Source organism: Mustela putorius, unplaced genomic scaffold, assembly GCF_011764305.1.
Source record: "Mustela putorius furo isolate JIRA1106 unplaced genomic scaffold, ASM1176430v1.1 tig00001012_pilon_pilon_pilon, whole genome shotgun sequence".
Taxonomy (NCBI): Eukaryota; Metazoa; Chordata; class Mammalia; order Carnivora; family Mustelidae; genus Mustela; species Mustela putorius.
Window position 1 is genome coordinate 2,253,924 of NW_025421531.1, and position 13,796 is coordinate 2,267,719.

At 45.3% G+C, this 13,796-nt stretch overlaps 1 protein-coding gene and 1 long non-coding RNA gene across 3 annotated transcripts; both read left to right on the top strand.

Moving 5' to 3' along the window:
• Positions 1-3,802: 3,802 nt before the first annotated feature.
• Positions 3,803-5,133, top strand: LOC123393812. Its single transcript, XR_006608617.1, has 3 exons — positions 3,803-3,964; positions 4,533-4,583; positions 5,019-5,133. It is a non-coding gene; the product is annotated as an uncharacterized LOC123393812 (long non-coding RNA).
• Positions 5,134-9,102: 3,969 nt separating this feature from the next.
• On the top strand, positions 9,103-12,327 carry IL20 (interleukin 20). Of its 2 annotated transcripts, XM_004756488.3 has the most exons (6): positions 9,103-9,298; positions 9,459-9,646; positions 9,942-10,007; positions 10,121-10,273; positions 10,870-10,944; positions 11,976-12,327. In XM_004756488.3, exons 2-6 carry the CDS (start codon positions 9,488-9,490, stop codon positions 12,051-12,053), a joined length of 531 nt encoding a protein of 176 aa, XP_004756545.1. In that variant the 5' UTR covers positions 9,103-9,298; positions 9,459-9,487; the 3' UTR covers positions 12,054-12,327. The 2 variants fall into 2 exon arrangements, with proteins under 2 accessions (XP_004756545.1, XP_044942918.1); XM_045086983.1 differs by having other exon boundaries at positions 10,870-12,327.
• Positions 12,328-13,796: the final 1,469 nt, after the last annotated feature.

The following is a 13,796-nucleotide window of genomic DNA, read 5'->3' on the forward strand; positions in this document are numbered from 1 at the left end:
AATTCATGGGCCAACACAGAGCAAAGAAGCAGAGGCCAAGTTCTGAACGTGTCACATGATGTTCCTGGTCCAGCTGAGAGTCTGGACTCCTGGAGGACACTGTCTTCTCTTTCCATCTTCCAGAGCCAGGCATGCACAGGGCGACTGTCTTTTAGAGCTGTGGCCTTGTCGGAAAGATGGGCCAAGAGAGTAAGAAGATAGGCTTTTGTGTGAAATCCTGCCCCTGCCCTTACTGTATGACCTCGGGCAATCTACTTAATCTGAGCCTGTTTCCTTCTCAGTACAAATGTAGGAGAGAGCCGACTCCCAGATTATGAGGCTCAGGACATCATCTATAGTAGATATGTATAGTAGATGTGTAGTAGGTGCTCATTAAAGATGATGGTTGTTCCTAATGATTTCTTACCTTTTCTAATTTTATTTCCCATAAAACACTGTTGTTTTGGGAAAGCCTTACTCTTACAGGTTTTTTAAACTAGCAAGTGAGACCAGAGTAAAGGTACTGGCCTCTGGATCTGCACTCCGCAAGGCGGTCAGCTGAGTCCCTGAGAGGGAATGTGCATTTCTGTGCAGACAGCCAGGCTCCAGCTGTCTTTCTGAATCTCTCTACTCCTCAGACACCCTCATGAACTCATTCTGCCTCAGTCACAGACTTATCCCAGTGTGGAACCCCTCCCTTGCCCTGGCTGGACCTTGCCTCATTCATGCCCAGCACAATCCCTGGTGCCTACAGATCACGGGCGATCTCTGAGGCAGATGGGACTGAATGCCCGACTAGGGGCAGACACAGACTCATTCCTGGAGGGAGGTTTGGGGACCAGCATATTGCATTTGGCCAAGGAGTTTCGGGGAGGATAACTTCTTAAAAAGCTGTTATGAAGGAGCTCTAGGACATTCTAGAGAGAGTATCTACTTCCAGTCCTGTTTCGGAGAGCCACTTGGTTAGCCCAGTCTCAGAACTCGGCCATGAGCCACCATCTGTAGACTAGGGTGTCATAGAAGAGACCTTCTCTATGCAGGAATATGGCTTGATCCAGGCATGGGGCCCGGGAGAGGGCTCAGAAGCCAGCATTTACCATGAGGGACGTTTGCCCCAGCATGCCCCGAGTCTGGATATCTCTGTCTGATCACTTTCTTAGGTACTAAGAAGACTCTGTGCCTCAGTTTCCTTACTTGGAAAATGAAAAGAATAATCATACCCACCTTATGGGTTGCCTGAGGATAAAATGAGTTAATATATTATGAAGGATTCAGTGCCTGGAATTCAGTAAGTGCTACAAACAACAAAAGAGCCTCTGGTCACGTTCTGTTGCTGTCCTATCTCTGCCCTAACCTGGGATGAGCTTCCTAAGATCCATAGTTCCATTCCAGGGACAGAAAGTCGTCTTCCTCTCGCTCCTTCCTCTCCACCCCCACGCCACCCCCCTTTGGGTTCTTTGGGGCCCAGAGCGGTTTTCCAGTGTTTGACAAGTCAGAGATCCGTTAGTGTCCATCTCCTCTTTCCAGACTGTGCTCCCGGGGGACGGCTGCAGGGTGAATGGCTGCTCTCAGTATAGGAACAGATTAACGCGTGCCTGAAGACAAGCCAATCCCGGCTGTCTAGGCAGCTCCCTCTCTCAGGAAACCCGTGGCTTTGCTTTTCGGCTGCCTAAGACATGCCTTGTCCTCCACGGATACATCTGTTTGGTACCCTTGTTTTAGCCTAGAACAAGGAGTCCGTTTTCCACTCTGTCTAGCTTCCCTAGCTTTGGGTTTGATTTTGCCTCTGATTGTTGTCTTCTGGTCTTCAAGTCCATATCCTGAAGCCTTCAGGTCAGCGCCTCCCATCCCTCTCCGGGGCCAGCCAGCCCCTCAGGTATCTTGCTCACCTAGATCCCTGCTTCCCTGGGAGCAGCACAGTCCCGAGGGGCCCGGCCACAGCATGCTGTCTGCTCTGACAGACCAGCCCCAGCACCTTCACTCTTGGGCAGGGAGTTCTCAGTTTTTTGGACCAGCAGCCCTGGGAGCCAGGAGAAAGGACTTAAGAAGTACCGACTTCACCTCTTCCTCACCTCCTCAGTGTCTTGAACAGATCCACACCCAGCCCAGGAAGGGTGCAGTGGAACTCCGGAGGGGGTGTTCTGAGTGCAGATGACGCCCACCGGTAGAGACCTCGGGAGGACAGCGCTGAGGCAATGGGGTTATGCCTGCGGAGCTAGAAATGAGGTCTGAGTGGACAGTGTTGGGACGGCAGAGAGCTTAGTCTCTGTGGAGAACCAGTGCCTGAAAAAGGGCTTTGAATCTAGTTAGGGAAATGGATCACTAAGCAAGACAGCTGAGCTGCTCTGAACTGTGCAGTGTTGACCTCAGCATCACCAAAGGAAACTGGTCCTTGGTTCTTAGAAATGGAAGATCTCAAAGAGCCGCTTCTTTAGACTGATGTTCACCGTTCATGGCATTGACCCTTTTCAACGTTCTGCGATACCTCCCTAACCCACCCAACACCCCCAGGAGGACCCTCCCTCAGGTACAGAAGCAACTTCTGCTTCAGAAACTTTGTTCTAACTATCCCACTGCAAGGAGCAAGGGTCCTTCTGCTCCTGCCACAGCCTCTCCATCCCCAAACCTCACAAAATCATTAGTTCTTCAAAGCCTTTCTCAAACCGGGCTCTCTCTAAGAAACCAACTCAGATAAGAAGTAATCTCCATACCCCCCCCCCCCAACCTCCAGTGGCTATGATGAGCACAGACTCTGCATTTTCTAGGAATGTCCTGATAACAACCTCTCCCATCATCTCCATAAATAACCTCCTCCTTCTCCCACTTCATGTCACGATTGGGAATGTGTGATTAATATACCAGTGGGTCTTTGCACCTGCCATTAGATCCAGGGATCTCAAACTTCTGTGTGCTCTGGACCTCCTTGGCACACAGCAAAGCCTATGGATCCTACTCAGAATAATATTTTTAAATGCATAAAATAATACATAGGATTATAAAAGAAATCAATTATATTAAAATACAGCTATCAAAATACAGAATGACAACAGGTAATATAAAATGAATATCCTTTTTTATTAATGCATTAACAAGAGAGTACAGACAGGCAGGCCTAAAAACTACTGGCATTTCTAAGTAGTGATGAGTAAAAATGATATTTTGTAGTGTCTGAAATAACTGTAATATGATACAAAAATATTTGTGGTTTCTGTTAAATGACTAAGTCACAAGTACTGCTAATACTCTTCTGGTTTGTATTTATTTCCTATTCTCATAATCAAAGAAAATGCTAAATTTTTATTAGAGGTTAGGGGAAAGAAAAGATCTGGGTTTTTTTTCATCCAACTTCTCCCAGGCTATGATCTCCCATATTAAAGGCTCTGTTCCCCTACAATGCTCTGAGTCCCACAAGAGGTCCCGAGACACAGGTCTTTTCACTTGGGTGCTCTGGGGTCATCCAGCTCAGTGCCCACACCTGAGAGCCCACACCTGGGAGTCTCCATGCTTGTTGGTGGAACTAAAAGGCAAAGAATTACATTCATCCCTGTTCTTCTAGATGAGGAAACTTAATTCAAGGCCACGTCTGGACTTTTGTTCCCAGAGTCCATGTCCAGGGGAGGGTTTTCCCAGTGATTCTCACTTGCAGGCAGAGGCTGGAGGAATTAGCCAACTCTGGGGTAGGCTATGTCAGAGGAAATCTCAAGAGAAAGGGCGGCAGCAAGTCAAGCTGGTTAAATAGAGCAAGATGGAAAGACACAGGAAAAGGAAATGACGTCACCCGTTTTACAGGCTTTGAGGACAGGGAACTGAAAATGTGCGCTTCGGATAGCGTCAGCTGCTCCGCCCATCCCCACCCAGCAAGTGGGTAGCGGGGAAGGGACCAGAGGCTGCAGGCCTGCGAATGAGAACGGTCTCTACGTGCCCATCCAGGGAGCTGAACTTCTTCCTTCAGCAGAACCTGAACACCCAAGCTTTTCCCTCCAAGGTGATGCAACTGGGCTGGAAGCCACGTGCCAGCAGCTGTGACGCTGGTGTAGACACGGAAAACCCTGAGCTACAAACGCAGGACATGCCTTGGGAAAAAAGGAGTGGCTGAGTTTAGTTCTTGGTTTCTAGAAAATTGTTTCCTGCCCAAAAATGGCTTGGTTAGGAAGCTGAACTTATGTCATAAGAAGGGATTTTTCTTTTCTCTCCTCTGCCAGGCTTATCTTTACAATTACACTGGTTGACGGAGTATATGCTGACACCCAGTTTTAAAACCCTATTTCCTAGAGCTAGCTGGCTGAGCTCATGAATGTGCCCCCCACTTCGTCACCACAGCCACATCACCTGCAAGTATTTTATCTGATCACTCACAGCGTGCCGAGCACTTTACTGCGCAGGAGGACCTCACGGCCAGTACAGTCACGACCACACTTCCTCCCTGACTCTGAGACCCTACATGGCCCCTTATTGCTTCACGGAGGGGGGTGGTGAGGACAAAGAGTCACAGAAACAAAAGGCAGAAATGAAAAGGACTTAAATCCTTTAATTAATTTCTCCATCATTTACAGATGAGGAAACCGAGATCCAGAGAAGATCCAAGACCACGCTGTGGGCTGCAGGTAAAGCCAGAGCCAGACAATCTCTCTCTAGATTCCTAGTCCAAGTTCACACTCCTTGGCATGATAACCGTGATGATAAAGCCGTTTTCCAGCTTGGTCTCCCATCGCCCCTCTACACGAAATCCAGCTCCAGCCAGCTAGGCCGTTTGCTAGTCCTCAAATATATTGTGAGCTTTGCTGCTCTAGTCATCTCTGTCCTGAAAGCCCTTTGTGGGACCCTAGTTTTTCTAGTTGGCTTATCCAATCACGTTGCTCCTTGCTGCAAGTCTTCATAACTCCTTGCTTTTCGGTAAAATCCAAATTTCTTAATATGGCCAATATTACTTCTGACCTCAGACCAGCTCATCTTTTACCCTCATCTCGCCATCCTCTTATCCCTGTCTGATTTCAGACCATTTGGTAATAACTATTTATTCTCTGTGTCTCTAATTTTAGGTTCAGCCAAGCCTGAGAGCCTGTGGCAGGGTTTAACATAAAGAGGACATGAGGGGCACCTGGGTGGCTCAGTGGATTAAAGCCTCTGCCTTCTGCTCGGGTCATGATCCCAGGGTCCTGGGATAGAACCCCGCATCAGTCTACTTCCTCCTCTCTCTCTCTCTCTCTGCCTGCCTCTCTGCCTACTTGTGATCCCTGTCTGTCAAATAAATAAATAAAATCTTAAAAAAAAAAAGAGTACATGATTTTAAATCAGTCTGTTCATATACTAGGTCTAAGGTATTAACTGAGCACCTACCTACCAGGAGGTCATTGAGTTCTGGGACCACAAAGATGAATATGGAGCTCTCAGGCTGGTGAGAGATCCAGATACGCAACCAAAAAACCTGCAATTTGCTGTGAGAGGTACAAAAGAAGGAATATGCAAGGCAGAGTGGAGGTCCACAGGTGGGAGGGACCAATTTTGCCCTGGGAAATGGGGGTGGGGGGAGAAAGTGAGAGAGAGAGAGAGGTTAAGTTGAGGCAAGGGCAGTTTTATAGAGGAGAGTTGAATTGGTGTCTGTTCAGAGAATGGAATGGAATCTGTTGGATGGATTTTAAGAGAAGAAAGTACTTCAGTGTAGGAAAATAAAAGACTTAATTATTAAATTAGAATCAGGATTGAATAGGAATAAGTTTAGTTAATCATTACAGGTAACTTCAAACGAAACAATTGTGTTCTTCTTGCTTAAAGGAAAGGAGTTCACAGGCATGAGAGCAGCTTATTTTCTGAAGCTTTGGGCTTCAAGTATTCTTGTCAAACCATGGTTCTCATTACTTTAGTCACCGTTCTGGATGATCATGAGAAATGGTCTACCTAGCAGCAATGATTAAAAAAACAGGCATGAGGGGCACCTGGGTGGCTCAGTCGGTTAAGCGGCTGCCTTCAGCTCAGGTTATGATCTCGGGGTCCTGGGATCGAGTCCCGAATCGGGCTTCCTGCTCAACAGAGAGCCTGCTTCTCCCTCTCCCTCTGCCTGCTGTTCTGCTTACTTATGCTCTCTCTCTATTGCTCTGTCAAATAAATATATAAAATCTTAAAAACAAAAACGAAAACAAAAACAAACAAACCAGGCATGAGCTCAAAAGATATTTAGATCGGATATTCACACATATTTCCAATATTTATCAAGCATTACAATGAAAAGTTATGGTCTTCATTTTCAAGGAACTTTAGGGAGACATTAAAAGACATTTTAAAAAGAGTGCTCTGAGCCAAAAGGTAGAAGAGCAAGGAAGCATAGTGGCGTTGAATGTCAGAATTGGGATGGATCTTATCCGTTACCTATTACACTGCTCTCATTTGTACATAAACAGATGTGTAAACACATCCAGAAAAATGAAATCATATGGGAAAGTCATCCTGTAAACCTTGGGATCCCTGAACTCAAATACAGGACCCCGAAAACTTAGGTATTAAGAAAAGAGCCAAAAAGGAACATATTACCATCTCTACCATCTTGACAGTTGTCAAAACATTGTATATAGTTAATCCCAGGTGCTTTGATTTAATATTACCTGGAGGTATGGTCCCACTTGATGGATTAGTCCCTAAGATAATTTTTCAGGATCATTGGGGAGGAAAGTCTAAGGCTTATGAAACAGAGGGCAACATCAGACTCTCTTACATTCCAAAGAAAGGCCTGAAATTGGAAGTCAGAGAAGGAAGGGATTTGCCTAGCCCTGAAGAAACTGGGTTAAAGGGAACTGGATTCAAAGGAGGGGGTTGGGGTGCGTGGCTGGCTCAGCTGGTAGTGATGAGAAGCTTTATCTTAGGGCTGTGAATTCCAGTGAATAAGGGACAGGCAGGGCTAGGTAGGGAGAGGTAGATAGGGTGCTATGTGATCAGGCTTTCAGAAATCCCCAAAAGGGGGGAATTTGGGGAAACCAGAGATAAGGGAGCAAACCGGGCCACCCTGCCCTAGGCATGTGGGGTGGGAGTCTTGTTTTATAATAGCCTCCTGTGATCAACAAAGAATAACCAGACCCTAAAAAGAAGTGAGCCATTAAAAATGTTATCATCAGTCCTTACTCAAGCCAAAACATCACAAGAATGGTAAGGCCACAAGCTCTCCGGTCAGTTCTAAATTAAAGACTGTCAGTGGAGGCCCTTGTTGGCAGCCCCGTTGGAACCCCTCTCACGCTTGATTGCTTTTCCTGTATCTTCAGGAACTGGGTGAGTAGTGTCTTCACTTAATAAAACTCCATCGCTTTACTCCCTCTCCTTTGTCCGAGAGGGTCATTCTTCCACTCTGGGAGACAAGAACCTTGCTCTCCCACTTCACCAGCACCACGCTGGATGTGCAGATTATTTAAGAACAAAATCTTAAAAAATAAAAATTTGAAGAATCAAGGAGGGGACAAAAGCACCTCTTGGAATTCTCTTCCAGTTCTGTCCTTCAGGGATCTTTCTGGCCCTGATTACCGTCTCACCTTCCTCCTGGAAGGGACCCGGGAAGAAGCGCATCTTTGATCTAAAAACTATAGCCAGTAGTCTTCTAAGGAGGAAGGTGTTGAGGTAACACAGCCTGCAATTAATCTGCCTTGGGATGGGAGGAAGTGAAGTCCCACCAGAGAAATCCCAGGGGAGTTTCAGACCTCACCTTTGGGAGCTCACTTCCTTTATGTGACATATATAAATCCCTGGAAGCCTCCTGGCTTGAGACAGACTCCTAGGAGACCAGAAGCAGCAGCCTTTCCTGAACTCCGGTAAGAGAGCTCCCTTTATCTACACTATTCACACAGTTCTGGGGATCAGGGTGGTTCTCCCAATCATTCACCCAAGTGTGTTCAGGGCAACATCTAAAGGAGCCTTTTCCAGGAGGACAAAAATACCTTAAGGATAGAGAATTGTCATGTTTCTTTTCTCACACCAGTACCTAATGCAATATTTAAGGTAGTGTTCAGTAAATACTAATCAAATCATTGATTTTAAACTATATTTACTATACACCCTCTATGCTCAAGGCAACGAACATCATTTTCTTTTTTAAATGAATTGATTACTCGCTATATTTTAGATGTATAAATCATGCTTCATTTTCTTTAAAATGTTAAAACAAGTTTCTGGGGTAAGTGGTTATTATACTACCCTTCTGGGGGCTAAGAAAACAAAACTCGAAAAGGCGAGTTTACTTGTCCAGGATCCCGTAGATATAGGGTGTCTAAAGCATTCAGGTTTACCTGTGACTTTAACAGTTTTCAAACTGAAAGTCTTGGGTCTGGGGATCCCCCTCAGTGCTGAGCACACTGGGAGCAACCTACCTTGACTGGAATTTGTAGCCAGTATGTCTCAGCACGCCACTGTCAGATTCTGTCTTTGTTTAAAATGTTGATCTGTTGTTCATCGTGGATTTTTTTCATTAATTCTGATGTTGCATTAACATATTACTTATCTGGATCACGGAGACTTTTGGTGTGCCCTTAAATTTTGTGCTTGACGTGAGCACTTTGTTCTCCTCACCCTAATCTCAGCCCCCTATAATTTCTCTTACAACTCAGCAGTTTGGGGATAGGAGCATCCTATTCCAAGAAGAAATGAATTCCCTTCTTGCCTTTCTTCTTCTTTTGGAGGGGCCTGGGCAGAGCCAAGCGTTGCAGAATGAGGAAAGAGCCCCCCTCTTGCATTCCTCTCAGATGTGCCTGTGTCTTCCTGTAGAGGGTGCTGTGGAGCTCAGCCACCTCAGGAAGGAGAAGTGTTAGGTGTAACTGGGCTAATTGCCCATCAGATCTTGACTTTCCCTGGCAACAGGACTATTATGAAATCACTGACTTTCTATTTGCCTTTGGGGCTGAAGTAAATCTATGATCCCCAAATAACCAACCTGATCCCAGACAAATACCAAACAGCTAAGCTCTTCTGCCCCTGGGGGGCAACCATAAAATCCATAGACAGTTTCCCCCAAGTGTTTTTGGTGGCTCAGCAACAGCTTCTGTGAGATTCTGTTTTCCTGCAGTTCCCCTCCGGGCTCAAGGGGACCAGAAGAGTGAGCTACACTGGCACTCTGGAAGGAAAGACAGTATACGTCAATTCGCCAAAACAAGTTTTAACATTTTCCCTGAAATGTAATCCTCTACTCACTGCAAGTGCCTCCTGTTCCAGGACTTACGTGCTGGGCAATGACGATGGGGCTGGGATGGGGGCAGAATAAAGGAGCCAGGACCTGAAACACCAACTCACACTGAGACCTTGAACAAAGACCCAGAGTCTTTTCTTCCAGGAGGCTCAGCTGCTTTTCTTAGTAAGTCAGAGGAAAGGGCCAGACTGTCCAAAGCCAGACAAAGCTATTGACTTTCACCAGGGGACACCTTGAGAGGGCATGTCCCTGGTGACTGAATTGGCTTCTTAAGACATGATGTTGGGAAAATTAGTAAGTCATTCTCTTTCCTTTGAATTCCTAGCTCATTCGGTCTTCAGATTCTGGCACAAGATGAAAGCTTCTGGTCTTCCCATCTGCCTTCTCTCTGCTGCATTTTATCTCTTCTGGACACCTTCTGCTGGGCTAAAGACACTCCATTTGGGAAGCTGTGTGATCACCACAAACCTTCAGGAAATGCGAAATGGATTTTCTGAGATACGAGACAGTGTGGTAAGTGAGGGTGGCAACCCTTTCCTGTTCCAGTGGCTGTCTCTCTTCTTCTCTACTTAACTTTCTCTGTCCTCTGGCAGCCCAACAGTGTGATCACAAAAAGAGATAGGCTGGGGAACTCCTTACCAGGAGGATGTGTTCCCAAAAAACAGCTGTAGTTCATAATTCAAGAGTGTTTTGGAAAGGGACGCTGTCTGCTGAGCTGTGTGGCAGGGAGAAGATGAGAGGTCTTGATGTCTAAGACCTGGCAGTCGTCACTGACCCGTCCTTTCTTGTCTTGCTTTCTTTCATTTAGCAAGCCAAAGATGAAATCATTGATACCAGAATCTTGAGGAAGACTGAGTCTTTGCAAGACACAAAGGTATGTGCTTGGTCCATAAAGTTTTGGGAGGAAATATGAATTAGAGGCATCTGCATCACTGGGTCTCATTCCTGGATGCTCTGCCTCCACCAACATACTGGTCTTCTTTGTAGCCTACAGATCAGTGCTGCCTCCTCCGCCACGTACTGAGACTCTACCTGGACAGGGTATTCAAAAACTTTAAGACTCCTGACCACCGTATCCTCCGGAAGACCAGCAGTCTTGCTAACTCTTTTCTCACCGTTAAGAAGGAACTCCGGCTCTGTGTGAGTAAAAGTCTTGGGTAAAAAGAGTTCATCACTGCACACAACTTCAGTGGCTTGGCAACTAAGTTCTTTCTTACACCCATTTAACAGATGGAAATACTGAGTCCAAAAGTTCTCATAATCTGTGTTGTGCCATGTGACTAAGTAATAAGAACTCAGTTTTACTCACTTTTGGGTATATGCTCCATGCCAAAAGCCCAAATAACTACAAAATGCTATTGAATATCTAGGATAATTATCTACTATCCATGAAATAACACTTTTCCTGTAGGTGAAAGATCCTACAATATATTAGTGTATCCTGTGTCCTGGAAGCCACTCAGCAAAGCCATTGAACTCAATATCAAGATAGCATCTGAACAGGACATAGAGATCCAACAAAGAGCTCCATATTTGAGACTACAAAGCTGGCCTCTTCTAGCTGATGATTAGTTTTCTGATCCCCAATGATGAGGTCTGAAAAGACTTTTCTATAAGAATGGAGTATGAGCAAGAATGCAGATGAAAGAACAGAACTCCCCTTACTTCACGGTAGTGGCAAGAGCAGAAAATCAGAGTCTTTAATAAAACCTATTATTCTGTGGCATTCTTTTCAGCATGCCCATATGACATGCCCTTGTGGAGAGGAAGCAACAGAGAAATACAGCCAGATTCTGAGTCACTTCGAAGAGGTATATGCAATTTTGGCCTTGGTTGGGATGGGTGTGTTTTCTGGGACTGAGATCACAGATGGGTGGAATGGACAGTCGTACTGGTAGAAATCCTATGGCCCTCAGTAACCCTCTGAGGTCATGTGGACCACCCCTCTGCTTTAACCCAGGGGATACCCATCCAGGCGCTAGAAGGATGCGGTCTCTAGAAGCCGCTCTGGGATTCAAGAGGGAAGGGCCCTAATTCCATCAAGTCACTCCAGGGACATCTGGATCTTCCAGCTGTACAAAGGGCAATAGTTTCCCAACATTCACACACTCACACATACCCTCAAAAACACTCAATCTCAAACTCACACATGTCCATGCCGTATTATTTCTCATCTTGGTGCCTTTGCACATCTGCCAGGGAAGACTGGAGTCTACTCCTCATTGACTAATTCCGACTCATCCTTTAAGACTCATCCTAGGCATCACCTCCAGGAAGGTACTGACTACGTCTCCCAAAATTTCTTATGTCTCCTGTCATCCCGTGGGAGCGCCATCCTCTACCCACCCCACTACATTTTGGTTGTCTGCTTCTGTCTCCCTCTCTTGCCTGAATTCCCTGTCAGTGGGCCTTGTGCCATTCATCTCTGAATCCCTGGGCAGCCCAATGCTTAACACAACAAAAATTTGTTCATCTGAAGTTGCACGGTAGCAACCATTACACGCACATGCGTGCACGCGCGCAGACACACACACACACACACACACCCCTTTCTTTAAAAAAACAAACAGCCTAATTACTTTGATTTCTGATTCAAGAGGCCTGAGTTGTAGTCTGAGTTCTGCTCACCCCCTAGGCTTCACTTTCCCTATGTAATGGACCCCATGATTTTCCTTCCTCTTGTGAGATCCCAAGATCCCATAACTTCTTTCAAGGTCTCCATCTTGAAAAGGATACTGTGCTTACAATCCCCTGCAGACCTACCAAGGAAAGGAGAGGATTAACCTGGGAGCATGTATTGTCTGTTTAGGAGATGCTCACCACAGAAGTGTGTGTCTTTCAGCTTACGCCTCAGGCCGCAGCGGTGAAGGCTTTGGGAGAGCTGGACATTCTCCTGCAATGGATGGAGGAGATGAAATAGGAGGAGAGCGATGACCTTACTGACAGTGGTGCTGGCCAAGCATCCCAGTCCTTGGTACCGGCAGAAGCATGGCCCCAAACCATCATCTCGCTGCTGCAGAATCTAGTGCTGGTCACCATGTATATATTATTTATTTATTTATTATTTGCTTCCTTATTGTGTTTGTCTCCATGTTTTCCTACTCTTAATCTAGCCCATGGTTTTATAAGATTTTTGATAATATTTTTTCTACCACTAGGTGTATTTATTAGTTAATGTATTTATTTATTTTTGCTATTTAACTTATTTATTTTTATTTGTAAAGATAAGACTCATTAAAAATTCACAGATTATATGTATAACCTGATGATAGGTTTTCATACAGGTTTTTATTCAGGAAATAAACCCTCTAAATACTAAAGGGGTGGCTGGGGGTGTTGTCCATTTTATTAAATTAAGGACATGTTTACTGACTGCCAAGACTCTGTGAGATATTTAAAAGTGAACTAATGGCTACTAAGTGTGGGTTGTGGAAGAAGTTCTGATGTGAAATTGTAGACTTCTCTTATATTTACGGACCGCCCCCACTCAGCTCTCCAACCTCAAACATGCTATGGAATCCTGTATGGCCAAAATGTATTTCTACAAATAAAGTTTTCCTTGCGTAATATCTTCGTGGAGTTTGGAAATGCTTCAGGAGCAAAAATAATGGTGGGGTAACATGAATCTTTTATTACCTTATTACTTCTTGCTCTTTTGGGAAAGAAAGATGCCAATGGGAACCTGGCTTTCTTTCTCCTATTGAATGCATTCCCAGCTCTATGTCTTCATTGACTCATAGCTCTGATCCCACAACTCTGCCCTCTACATAAAGGGTCTATGACTGAGCGAAGGGCTTCAGTCTGTTTTCACCTTGTTGGCTTTGAGCACTGTCCTCTCTGCACCTGGTTTTCTTTCTCGCTTTGTGTTCTCACACTTTAAGCAATCAAGAGTCTTGATTTCAACACAAATTACAATAGGCAGAAGGCTCAGTTATAAAGGTTAAGAAAACAGATGTAGGGGCGCCTGTGTGGCTCAGTGGTTTAAAGCCTCTACGTTCGGCTCAGGTCATGATCCCAATGGTCCTGGGATTGAGCCCCACATCGGGCTCTCTGCTCAGCGGAGAGCCTGCTTCCCCTCCTCTCTCTGCCTGCCTATCTGCCTACTTGTGATCTCTGTCTGTCAAAGAAAGAAAGAAAGAAAGAAAGAAAGAAAGAAAGAAAGAAAACAGATGTAAAGTGTAGGTACTGAGCCTTGCCTAGATTGGTGCATGAACACTCTCTTGAGGTTCTTCTACTTTGTATTCTGGCCAGCCCCAGGGTTTAGATTGTTTCTGGATCAAGTCTTTGTCTTTGTGACCAACTGCTAAGTCAGTGTTCTCTCTTCCGGCTCCTTTCATGGTGAGCTTCCCTGGGCTTTTCTGGCACTGGCTGTTTGTCTCCTTCCTCCCCACCTCACTCTGAACTGCAACCCTGCTGAGCAATTCAGTTTTTTCATGACTAGCAGACAAATGTTGATGCCTTGGCTCCCAAAGCTGGCGCCCCTTACGGCCTCTGGTTTCTGCTCTCAGCCATCAGATTGGGCCTTGAAGAAGTTTAAATAACAGTGTTAACTTCTCTTTTCATTATAAAATAACAACTACCCAAGAGAGAAAATTTGGAAAATACAGAAAAACATAAAGAAGAAAATTTAGATCACCTATTATCCACTTAAACATATAGGTGT

Coding starts and splice junctions, on each gene's coding strand:
- IL20 (XM_045086983.1), top strand. CDS start 9,488: ATGAAAGCTTCTGGTCTTCCCATCTGCCTTCTCTCTGCTGCATTTTAT. Junction 10,008..10,120: donor AGTCTTTGCAAGACACAAAG/GTATGTGCTTGG, acceptor TCTTCTTTGTAG/CCTACAGATCAGTGCTGCCT. Junction 10,274..10,869: donor AGAAGGAACTCCGGCTCTGT/GTGAGTAAAAGT, acceptor CATTCTTTTCAG/CATGCCCATATGACATGCCC.